Source organism: Urocampus carinirostris, chromosome 11 (assembly GCF_059441175.1).
Source record: "Urocampus carinirostris isolate Australia breed hairy pipefish chromosome 11, RoL_Ucar_1.0, whole genome shotgun sequence".
Taxonomy (NCBI): Eukaryota; Metazoa; Chordata; class Actinopteri; order Syngnathiformes; family Syngnathidae; genus Urocampus; species Urocampus carinirostris.
In genome coordinates, this window is record NC_142359.1 from 13,031,572 (window position 1) to 13,044,390 (window position 12,819).

At 40.7% G+C, this 12,819-nt stretch overlaps 1 protein-coding gene across 1 annotated transcript in view; it reads right to left on the bottom strand.

Annotated features, from left to right (window-relative positions):
* Positions 1-2,666: 2,666 nt before the first annotated feature.
* Positions 2,667-12,819, bottom strand: part of sema4f (sema domain, immunoglobulin domain (Ig), transmembrane domain (TM) and short cytoplasmic domain, (semaphorin) 4F) — a 56,711-nt gene continuing 46,558 nt past the window's right edge. Inside the window, exons 10-15 of the mRNA XM_088347689.1 lie at positions 12,110-12,323; positions 10,102-10,211; positions 9,858-10,009; positions 9,721-9,776; positions 7,306-7,496; positions 2,667-6,741 (exon numbers count right to left, since the gene is read on the bottom strand). Coding sequence (XP_088203815.1) covers positions 6,154-6,741; positions 7,306-7,496; positions 9,721-9,776; positions 9,858-10,009; positions 10,102-10,211; positions 12,110-12,323 — 1,311 coding nt within the window. The 3' untranslated portion in view covers positions 2,667-6,153. The remainder of the gene's footprint in view (positions 6,742-7,305; positions 7,497-9,720; positions 9,777-9,857; positions 10,010-10,101; positions 10,212-12,109; positions 12,324-12,819) is intronic.

Sequence of the window (12,819 nt, forward strand, 5' to 3'; positions counted from 1 at the left end):
AGAACTTTCCGTTTAAAGGCCACTTTTATTCATGAAAGTGTTAGGAACCAGAACAGGATCAGGACCCAAACGCGTGACGTTCTCACACAAGCCTTTTATTTTACGGGAAATGGGGAGGCATGCACATTAGACAGCGGTTTGGCGTGGAAAGACAGGAAGCCAGAGACCGACGAGATCGATTCCAAATCGCCCGAGAGTTGATATCAGACAGAAGGAGTCGATACCGGACAGGACGGGACAGACAGGATAGATAATGAATCGTGAATCGAAGATAAACAGGAGAAACTAGACGGGAACGAAAACTGGAGAAAACAATAAGCAGCACAAAAATAGATGGAAACTAAACTGAAAACCGATACTTAACAGTACAAAATAAACGGGAACAATACCGTACAGGAAAATACCAACAGGGACAGGACCGAGTCGAAACCCACGTCTTGCGGGGCAGAAGTTCGTTGACGGACTGACAAAGTAAGAGAGAGCGCACTGAGGTTAAAAACACGGAAAGCCAATCTGTAAATGAGACTCAGCTGGCGCCACACAGGCAGGGCCAATTGGGCGCCATGGCAACTGTGACAGAAAGTGTATGTGCAAATGAATTTCAAAGTAAAGTGGGTCCAGGTTTTTCCATTAATTTTCTCCAAATATATGAAAAAGATTTGATTCAATTGGAGTGGACTAAGTTGGATTAAAATAATAAAAATCAAATGGAATAAATCAAAATCTTAAAGGGGCAATGTGTATTATTGACCGTCTGCTACAGGGAAAAAAACAGTAAAAACATGCATTTCTTTAAATACTACTATAAGAAGAGGCTCAGCAAGAGGGAGCTGACATGATTGTCCATCATCTTGCTGAGAGAAATCAACCCCCCATCCCCCACGACCAAAAAACTAATGTAAGGCTGGGCAAAAAGATGAGAATACAAATAGTGCAGTATAGTCGCTTTGCGTTCCTTTAGTTTGTATTCTTCCGTGTGCTTTTTAGCTCTCGTTTAGCCCTACAGAATACAGTGATATCTAGTGGTCTAATCACACAGCGTCCCTTTAAGGATTCGTGAGATTAGTATTACGTAACTAATTCAGTGTGATACAACCAGGCACACAGTAGTGTGCCGTAAGATCTTGTCTAATGTGCCGCTGGAAATTGCTCAATTACATCATATGAAAAAGGCATACCATTGTTCAAAATATTTGTTTTCTTACAATGACAACCGAGGAACTTTGAAATTCATCCATAATAGTAGGTGGCAGCAGATAGTCTGTCGTGTGTGCAGCCCTTTGAGACTTGTGATTAAGGGCTATACAAATAAACATGACTTGACTTTTAATATGCTATTTTCTGCTAATGACCTTGTGCAGGGAAATATACCGTATTTTCCGCACTATAAGGCGCACCTAAAAGCCTTTATTTTTTTCAAAAGCTGACCATGCGCCTTATAATACAATGCGCCTTATTTATGGATCAACATTAAGTTTTCCAACTAACTTGCAGCCGCCGACTCGATTTTCCCCCGAACGCCAAGTAGTACGCGGTGGATGGTGGGATTTATTTACCGGCGTTTCATTGGCTAACCAATGTGTCAATCATCAGTTGAATCGATCACTATTGGCTAAAGTTATTCGGAGGTCAAGAGGCGGATCCTTCTTAGTGTTTATTGTCATATGCACAGTAAATTTGCGAGCGAAAAAGAAAATAGATACGAAGGAATGGTTATCATTTCTTGAATCCCAAGACTTTAACCTTCCGAATGATGGAACGATGCATTTGAGTGACATCTTACGGACACCGCATTCGCACGTGTTCTCGACACGTATTTGCGTCTTTGCAAGCATTCGGAATGTTAAGGGGGTAATAAGTTGGACTGAACTATCTGACTGTTTTGTCCACGTTCCCATTGTAGCGCCTTATAATCCGGTGCGTCTTATATATGTCAAAAATAGGACCAAAAACTATTTTTTCGGGGTGCGCCCTATAACCCGGTGCGCCTTATAGTGCGGAAAATATGGTACCTAATATTTTCTTTTTTTATGAAGCCGTTCCAGATTGCAATGCAAAAACATTCAAAATAAAAAGTTGGTGCAAAGATGAGTTTGGAAAAAAAAAAGGCAATGATGAAAAATTACATTAAAAACATACTCTATGTAGCAGCAAGTTGGCACAATTAATGCCAACGCACTCTGGGTGGGGCTCATGTTATGTGAAATTAATAAAAATTTCTACCCAGTATTTGAAAACAATGCACCTATAAATGGTAAATGGTTTGCATTTATATAGCGCTTTTCAAGTCAATGAAGACCTCCCAAAGCGCTTTACAATGTGCTTCACACTTACCCATTCACACACACACTCACACACCAACAGGGAGTTAGCCATGCAAGGCGCCAACCTGCTTATTAGGGGCATTAGGGATTCTGTGCTGCCCAAGGGCCAGGAATTGAACCTCTTGATGCAAAGACGAGCGCTCTACCTCCTGAGCTAATTCCGCCCCTTAAATCATAATTAATATATTTTTGCTTATTATTTAGATCAATTTAGTTTTTTTTTTATTATCTAGGAGGTGCTAATTAATACACGCTGTACATTTAACATTTTGGGTTCAATAAAACAATATTTTCTAGTATAAGAAACGTGTCTTGGCTCCAAAAAAGACCATCTTTCTCAGCTTACATGTTTGCAGTTTCCAAATATGATTTATTACAAAAACAAGAAAAAAAATACATTAAATTTCCACAAAGAGAGAAAATCCAGCCATCTGGGGAAAAACACAGTCCAAACGTGAGACTGTTGTGGTCCTGTACAGCGATTATCAATCTGCTCATTTTATGGCTCTGTAGTCCTTTGGTGCCTTTCAGATCCACGATGCTCCCAAATTGAGAAAAGAGTCTCTTTGGAGGAAAGCGTAAGAGCAGGGGGAGGACAGGCAGTATGGCTTTTAGGTGTCTGAGTTCTTCAGTTGGGTTACGATTGCACATGATCCAAACCAGTGGTCGGCAACCTTTTCCGTACCGCGGAAAGTTTCAATGTTTGATAATATTCTCGCGACCTGGCCCACTTATACCATTAGTAGTTATATCAATAATAATAAAACCTAAATCAATTGTGTTATGACTAGACCACTTGGGATATGGATGACATAGGAAAAGGCATTTGATTTTAAGTCATCAACACACTATGTTTACAACTGGTACCATGCTGTCTCACATGTTTTATCTTGAAGGCGCACATGATTGGTCAATCGTTGAATAACTTTTTTCGCTAAACTCATGCTTATAATGGTTCAATCCGGTGCCATGTTGTGACTTCAGCCAAAACATCATTGAGTAGCGTGATGAGATAAATGGAATGCCTTTTCCTATGTTATCAACAGCTCTCTCACTGCCACAATCCTAGTTTGATTCCCGTAGCAGCCAATGTTGGGCAAAAGTAGGGGTTCATACACCTTTTTCAAGGCCAAATTCAAGCACTTTTAAAGGAATTTCAAAGCCGATTTTCCATTTTCCCCAGTACCATTAAAAAAAGAAATTGGTCATGAATTTTGAAGAGCTACAAATATATCTATGATTTACATATGGGATTTGGTCACCGAATGACTCCCAACGAGATGTTGCAACACATCAGTTGGGTTGAGCGAGGGGGCTGGGAATCCCCTCCTCTGTATCAATCTCCCAGAAAGAGTCAAAAATGTTAACGTGTTCTTGACTCTAGCCGCCTCCCACTCATCGGTATACTGTATATACAGTATATAACATACAGGGAGTGCAGAATTATTAGGCAAATGAGTATTTTGACCACATCATCCTCTTTATGCATGTTGTCTTACTCCAAGCTGTATAGGCTCGAAAGCCTACTACCAATTAAGCATATCAGGTGATGTGCATCTCTGTAATGAGAAGGGGTGTGGTCTAATGACATCAACACCCTATATCAGCTGTGCATAATTATTAGGCAACTTCCTTTCCTTTGGCAAAATGGGTCATAAGAGGGACTTGACAGGCTCTGAAAAGTCAAAAATAGTGAGATATCTTGCAGAGGGATGCAGCACTCTTAAAATTGCCAAGCTTCTGAAGCGTGATCATCGAACAATCAAGCGTTACATTCAAAATAGTCAACAGGGTCGCAAGAAGCGTGTAGAAAAACCAAGGCGCAAAATAACTGCCCGTGAACTGAGAAAAGTCAAGCGTACAGCTGCCAAGATGCCACTTGCCACCAGTTTTGCCATATTTCAGAGCTGCAATATCACTGGAGTGCCCAAAAGCACAAGGTGTGCAATACTCAGAGACATGGCCAAGGTAAGAAAGGCTGAAAAACGACCACCACTGAACAAGACACACAAGCTGAAACGTCAAGACTGGACCAAGAAAAATCTCAAGACGGATTTTTCTAAGGTTTTATGGACTGATGAAATGAGAGTGAGTCTTGATGGGCCAGATGGATGGGCCCGTGGCTGGATCGGTAAAGGGCAGAGAGCTCCAGTCCGCCTCAGACGCCAGCAAGGTGGAGGTGGGGTACTGGTATGGGCTGGTATCATCAAAGATGAGCTTGTGGGGCCTTTTCGGGTTGAGGATGGACTCAAGCTCAACTCCCAGTCCTACTGCCAGTTTCTGGAAGACACCTTCTTCAAGCAGTGGTACAGGAAGAAGTCCGCATCCTTCAAGAAAAACATGATTTTCATGCAGGACAACGCTCCATCACACACATACTCCACAGCGTGGCTGGCAAGAAAGGGTCTAAAAGAAGAAAAACTAATGACATGGCCTCCTTGTTCACCTGATCTGAACCCCATAGAGAACCTGTGGTCCCTCATCAAATGTGAGATTTACAAGGAGGGAAAACAGTACACCTCTTTGAACAGTGTCTGGGACGCTGTGGTTGCTGCTGCACGCAATGTTGATCGTGAACAGATCAAAGCACTGACAGAATCCATGGATGGCAGGCTTTCGAGTGTCCTTGCAAAGAAAGGTGGCTATATTGGTCACTGATTTGTTTTTGTTTTTGAATGTCAGAAATGTATATTTGTGAATGTTGAGCTGTTATATTGGTTTCCCTGATGAAAATAAATAATTGAAATGGGTATACATTTGTTTTTTGTTAAGTTGCCTGATAATTATGCACAGTAATAGTCACCTGCACACACAGATATCCTCCTAAAATAGCTAAAACTAAAAAAGCCCCACTCCAACTTCCAAAATATTCAGCTTTGATATTAATGAGACTTTTGGGTTCATTAATAAAATTAATCCTCAAAAATACAACTTGCCTAAAAATTCTGCACTCCCTGTATGCCATTTTAAACTTGAGTGTGCCTTTATCAACACATATGATTTTTGGATCTTGAGTTCTCCAGGAGGCGGCGATTAAATTTATTTATCTTGAGCATATTTGTTTTTGAGAAAAATCTCTCCTCATAAAGGTGTTGGGTAAAAGTGACAGTAATATGTAGCTTTCATTTTCAGTTGCAGGAAGTTCTACCCATGACCACTGGGAAACATGTGGCCAATAATGAATATCCATAATTGATTTTTAATCCTTGCACTAATACACATTTCATAGTGCCTTGTATAGGTGTAGCATGTCCTCTCAGGCTTGACCTGTTGGGGGTGATGACGCTTCATAGGACAATGTTAAACAAACTAATCCAAGCAGCCGTTAATCACAAGGGAAGAATAAAAAGCGAAACCACCAGAGAGCAGTGTCCACGTCATTTTTAAGCAGACTTATTGTGAAAGATGGCAACAATTTCGAGCACTTCACCCAAAATTCAAGCACTTTTCAATCCATGAAAACACTATTAAAATTCGAAAATTTTCAAGAATTTCAAGCACTCGTACGAACCCTGAAAATGGTCGGCGGTATTTGTTAATTTATTAACCATTAGCCATTGCAAAACCTCGCAAAAGTTGAGGTTCTTTTTAGGTGAAAAGAAATTGTGTGTATACACAAATAAATAGGATATAAGCAACAACAACAAAAAAAAGGGATTATTTTTTTCCTGGTACCAAATGACCCACAATCCAACAGTTGCCGACCACTGATTCAAACAACAAATAGGAAATTGTTGTGTAGATTTTATTTTAATCTGGCGTCTCTTCATGACACCATCCAAAGGCAGTGAAAACTCTTGTCGGCAATTATAGTTTGAGAAGATGCTTCTCAAATGGAGCTTTCTTCACACGGAGCGAGCGGTGCGGTTGATTTAAACATAGGAAAGCTGGCAAACTCCTCCCCCGGTGGCGTTAATCCTTCAACCAGGCTCTCATCCATCCCGTCCCCCTCAGATGACTCCGCTTCCACCCTTGGAGGGACCATGACATCCCCCTTGGCAGTCCTTCCGTTCAGAACGTCCACTGATAAAATGTCGTAGTTTGCGTGTCCGCCTCCGTTTCGGGTCTGGCTGCCAACCGGAGTGCCGCTCACGCTATTGCCGTGGTGGCTGCCGTTTCCCGTCTTCCGAACTTGGCCGGAATCAATTCCGTTGAGTTTTTCAGCCAGACGCAACGCCGGCTGTGGCAATTCGGAGGAACCCAGCAAATTGTGACCCTCCCGTGAACGGCGGGTATGACGCCGTTTGACAAAATGGAGGAGTAATGCCCCAAGCAACAACCCGGTGAAGAAAAAAAGGACGTAGAAGGCCAGGACGTGGCGCGTGCACCCTTCCACGGCTCCAGCAGTGCTGGGATCCTCCAGGGTCAGTTGATAAGCTGCCCGACGGCAAAAAGTGGGGTCATGGATTTGTCCTTCCTGGGCAGGGAAAAGAGACATTTATCATTTGCGATGAACTCATTCAATGCCAGACGTTTCTCTCAAATGTGAAGTGCAGGTGTGTTTATCTGCTTTTATCTTACTTTTAACAGAGCTGTTTGTGGCAGAACAGGTTAGGTTCAAGGACTGGGTGCTGGAGAGTGACGTCATGCACGTTCCAGAAGGTTTTATATTTTATTGGTATTTGTCAGTGTAGCATGAAAATGGTGAAAGTAGGAAAAGGCCTGCTTAAAGTAGAGTCAGAACACTAACCCAAAGTAGTTGAAAAAGAAGGGTTTGTTCGAGCACTTCTTAGAAACTCACGTCCTTGCACATGCATCATGAATGAGCTGACAGAGGATGCAATAATGACACAAGACAGGAGATGGCGGCAGAGAGAGTTAAAGTTCCAAATTTTGTGTAGCTCCATTGAGGTCAATATGATATGATCTGACAGTGTTTATTTCTGACATTGGACCAATATTTAAAATCAATATCATATCGCGACACCCGTAGTGTAAAAAAATATCCATGCTTGTGTGAATATATATTCCATCATGATACCTGGCATGTACAGATGTAACTTCCCAGTCCATCTTTGGTGATGGTCACTTCCAAGTCAGGGTGGCGCTGCTTGCTGAGACTCTTATGGGGGTATTCCCAGCTACAAAGCCTAGGAGACAGCTGAGGACACGGCAACAGGAGATGCAGACCCAGGGACACACGCAACTCCTGAGTGGGTGGAGAACAGGACTCTAACGGCCCAAAATGAGGAGGGAAGAAGACTCAACATTCAATAATTCAATGGAATAAAAGTTAAACTTCAGTTTCAGTTTAAGCACAGTTTGATGCAGGCATGTCAAAATCAGTTTGGCTCGGAGGCTGGATCCAGACTTTACTATATTTAGACTACTCTACAAACTACATTTACAGTTTAAAAGGGATCTTTTCTAAGCGCAACACATTTATTCGCAAACAGGGACAAAAATATTTTCATGTTTGGCATCAAATGTGTTAAAGGTGTGGTGCAGCATTTGAGGAGTCTTTAAAAAGTAGGAGGTAGAATTGTTTCTCTATTAAGTATGCGTTAACAATGCCCAACTGAGTTCAAAGAGCCTTTCTAGTTTTCTTCCACCGCACCTATATGCTTTTATCATACTTTTAGCACTGCTGTTCCAGGACTCTCAACACATTAGGCAACAGGAAAAGGCGTGGAGAGGGATTTCTTACTCGTCCCCGCAGTTTGTTTTTTGGTTAGTGTAATGTTAAAAGGCTAAAAGTTAAAAAAAAAAGGCCTCTTTCAAATACGGTCCAAACACCAACCCAAACCCCAACCCAAACCCCAAAAATAATCAAAAAGAAGAGTTCCTTTTTACTTGAGGATTGAGCTGACTAAGGCTGTGATCACAACTTTAGGCCAGAAGATGGTGGCAGAGAGTAGAAAATTTTCACATTCACCACGTTTAACATTGTTTTCATTTTAACGGTTGAGTAAATGCAGTTTTATATCTGTACCAACTCACCACAAACATCACAAACATGAACTCAAGTTGGAGCTGTGAATAAAACCATGCTTGCCTCTTTTCCACCTTTAATGCCCTCTAGGGGTGGGAAGGAGCATCTGATTTGTGTATTTTAAAAAAAATCATAACTTTTGATATAAATGAGCTAAACACTTGCTTTTTCTTCCTTTTTTCTTACAAACTCTGAAATTTTCGGCAGGCCAGATTCAATGATCCCGCGGTCCCACAGGCTGTATCTTTGACATGCCTTGGTTATAGGATATGATTAGTAGTTTGGGCTAGGGTCTAGGGTTAGGTTAGCGTTTAGGTTTTTGTTAAGGTTTATGGGTTGGGGTTAGGGATTGAGGATTAGGGTTAGGTTAGGGTAAGGTTGGGTAATATTAAGTTTAGAGTTAGGTTTTAGGTTAGGGTAAAATGATTGGTCATTACAGAAATAAACAAATATTGTGGATTGGGTAAACTAAAATGAATATGTTATCAAAAGTACTAGATGTCAGCTCGTTTACTGCCCACTAGCAGTGGAAAGGAGGATCTCCTTTTTATCTATTAAAAAAAAATCAAATTTTTGATAGAAATTAGCTAAATTTTCGACAGGCTGGATTAAATCATCCAATGGGCCCACAGGCCTCATGTTTGACATGCTTTGGTTATGGGATATGATCCGGGTTGGGTAGGGTTACTTTAACTTGATTACTTTCAATTACTTTTGGATTACTCCAAGACCAAATATGCTAATAAAAGACAAAAGAAACTAAATATGAATAAAATTACTAAATTTTGTGCAGGGTTGGTGAGTAACGGAATACATGGAACGGCAAAAATGAAGTTGGCAAGCTGTTTAGATTTATTTTCATTTTGTTTCTGTCGCATTTTATGTTAGTTTTGCCGGCGATCAAAGAGATCAGAGCCAGGAGAGAAAGCTTACCATGTGTTGTTAGTCATAATTGTATTCATATTTAGTTTATTTTGCCTTTTTTTAGCATATTTGGTATTGGAATAATCCAAAAGTAATTGAAAGTAATCAATTTAAAGTAACCCTACCCAACCCTGGATATGATTAGGGATTTTGGCAAGGGACTAGGGTTAGTATAGGGTTTAGTTTTGGTTGAGGTTTATGGGTTGGGGTTAGGGATTGAGGGTTAGGGTTAGGGTCAGGTTGGGGTAAGGTCTAGTAGTATTATGGTTACAGTTATGTATTAGGTTAAGGTAAGATGAATGGTCAATTTCGAAATAAATGTATATTCTGGATTAGGTAACCTAAAATAAATATGTTATCAAAAAGTACTAGATGTCAGCTCAATACTGTCTTCTAGTGGTGGAAAGGAGAATTCAATTTGCATTTATTTATAAAAATCATCACTATCGATAAAAATGAGCTAGGAATAAAATCAGATCCAGTCCGTGGGCTGTATGTTTGACATGCCGGACTTAAAGCATTTCTAGGTCATAAACATACCTTCCCGTTTGTCACATTTCCGTAACGCCTCCTCTGTGATATTTCCACCGGCAGGCCTGAGGCCACATCACATACACATTGCATAAGCATAGCATTTAAGCGAGGCATCTGGATTCAAAGTGAACGGACGAACTTACGGCAACGCGGAGCGAACGCAGCGTTCCCCGCTGGCGTCCCACGCGCAGCCAAGGTCTTGGAATCGAGCGCACAATTTGCAGCTCAAATAGAGCGTGCAGTCTTCGGCCCGGATTCGAGCGAGAGAGAGCGGGCTGCCCACCACAAGCCAATCCTGAGAACCGAGAAAGGGCAAGAAAACGAGTTTGTGAGCCCATCACATGCAGGGAAAATTCTGGTCACCATACATAGAAGCACGCCACTTACTTGGAGCAGCAAAATATTGTTGACCGGCTCTGACGGCTCGAATAATGGAATCTCACGGAGTAAAGTCACATTCTCACCGATTACTGCTACCTGATGGAGTTCGCCAAAGTCTGATGGCAGAAGAAGCATTGATAGGATTCGTTTTTCATTCATAAAAACAACAATTTAACTATAAATAATAATCATATTTTATTCTAGTTAAATTGTAGCTACTGTATTTCTGGACTATAAAGTTAGCTTAAAAACCCCAAATTGGCCAGATATTCGAAAGTATACCTCTGGCACATTATACACTGAAGAATACGGTGGATAAGATTGAAATTGCATCCAGTCATTATAAGTGTGCATTTATGGTTTGCCACCGTAGTTGATCAATGATTGATCAATCAGTAATCATCGCTGCCTCAAATCGAAATACATTGTATGGAGCAGGATTCAAACCCGGGTCATGACGATGAGGGCACAGATACTTTACCATGATAACATCAGTGGTACAGATGACACACAAAAAGGCATTAGAACCTTAATACCACACTATTTATAAGTTTCCAGAAATATTTGCCCTTGCCACCTAATTGCCATTAACTATCAACATAGTGCATTCTGATAGGTTAAACAATCTCTCCATTTCTTCATCTGCGCGTCAATAAATTTACAAAAGACAGAAACTGAAAACAAAGTCTATCAACAAAATACTTTACAACAAATTTTACATATGCACACTGTGTATATAAAACCGAGAGGTTATTGACGAGTACCGCTGGCAACGTTAGCCACTGGCTTCATGCGCGTTCTCTGCTTTGTTAAAGGGACATTTTGTATCATATTACGCTTCCTAGAGGTTATAAACATCTCATTCGTTTGTTTTAAAATTCACGTTTGATTAATTATGTTAACTCTTAAACTTGCATTTTTTTAAATAACCTGGAGGAGAAATGCCGCCAGCAGACTCCACTTACAGGAAGTGACTGAACTCCCCAAGAGAGTTGTTGGCCTAGGGTCGACCAATCATGTTGAAGTCACAAGCACGCCTCCCACCTATAAAACACCACGTACGCTCCAAATTATCTATTTTGCTGCCAGTCCGCAATACCGTACAGCACAAGCTCTACCCCCAAAGCACCCCCGGCAAACTCCTGTTGGGATTTGTTTGGGATAGCCACGGATTGGGCTTTGGGTTCCCGTGAGGTAAACCAAGAAAATATTTCACAATGGACTATTTTGGTGCAGGGGCAACTAATATTTCATTTCAGGCATGCTATGAAAACAATTCCCTTCGTTTAAACAATTTGAGTGTTTAACACTGTGTATGGATCAATGAACTTCTTTCCCCATTCCCGTTTTTTAACACTGCAAAGGCTTTGTCAATGTTTCTCTTTTGTGTGTTTCAATGTTTCTTCATCACGTAAATAAATGCAGTTTGTTACTATCAAACATGTGCATTTATTTTTGTGTGTGTCTCTACTATTTTCCATCTGGACTAATCAATCATTCACCATATAAATGAACACAAAAATCGATAATTTAAAGATAAAATAAAATATGTGTAGAGTATTGCTTCTTTCATGATCAACGCTGGAGACAATATGAGGCCATGTCAAAATATTCGATGGAAAACCGTGAGCCCTACCTGCTGGCCAAATAGGTAACCACTAAATTAGATTCTGAAATTAAATAAATATAATCTAAAGAAACTTACTCTACATCTAGTATGTTGAGGCATTTATATTTATTTGACATAACATGAGGCTCACTTAGAGGGAGCTGAAATGATTTTCTGCCATCTTGCTGCTATGGGTACCCACAAAAGTCAAAAACCTTGTAAAAGGTTGGCAAAAAACTGAAAAATTGAGCGTTTTGGTCACTTTAAGTCTCAGTAGTTTGTATTATTGCATTGCAGCACTCATTTTCGGTTGCACTACAGAATACAGCAACATATAGTGATTAAATGATACAATAGCATGGAGTGCCACCACACATTTTTCCCACCCTAAAATCAAGTTTTGACCTGTTCCGAGGTGCAGCACTGCTTCTCTCTGGTCCTCCCTTTGGCCTATCAGCGTGACGGCCAGTTTGGTGTATGCAACTCCTTTCCTGACCAGCAGCGGCACTGCATCGACGCTCTGCTGCATGAGCGGGTGATTCCTCACGTAGGCCAACAGATTGTCAGGAATTTTCAAGGATGAGTCCAAGCCCTCTGCTTTCAGCGCGTTGTTCAGACACTAAAAATTTGGGTTTAGGTGAAAAAAGACAGTGTTGGGAGTAGCATGTTACAAAGGAACAATTCATGAATTGCAACGCCTTGTTTATTGACAGTTCTTTCTTCACTAATGAAATAATACACAACATTCTATCTGCCAGCAATTCAACATTGAACACAAAATTGACGAAAGGTGGGCATGTTTATGTGTACCTACAAAATAAAACGAAATACAGTTACAGTGGTGCTGTCTCATTCACAAGCACACACCGAGTACAAACACGCATAATTCCTCCCTACAGATATTCTGATATTCTGCCTACTGTATAAACTCGCATAAAAGCTGTATTTCTGTATTACAATAAAATACTAAAATCAGGGCGTCAGTCCACATGCTCAATTTTGGGTGTGTGCGCATAGGTTTGGGGCATGGCTTATTCAGAATACAAAAAAACCCTTGGTGCAAACATTAGCACAAAACGTACAGTAAATCAATGCCAGATTTGGTCTTTTTTAGG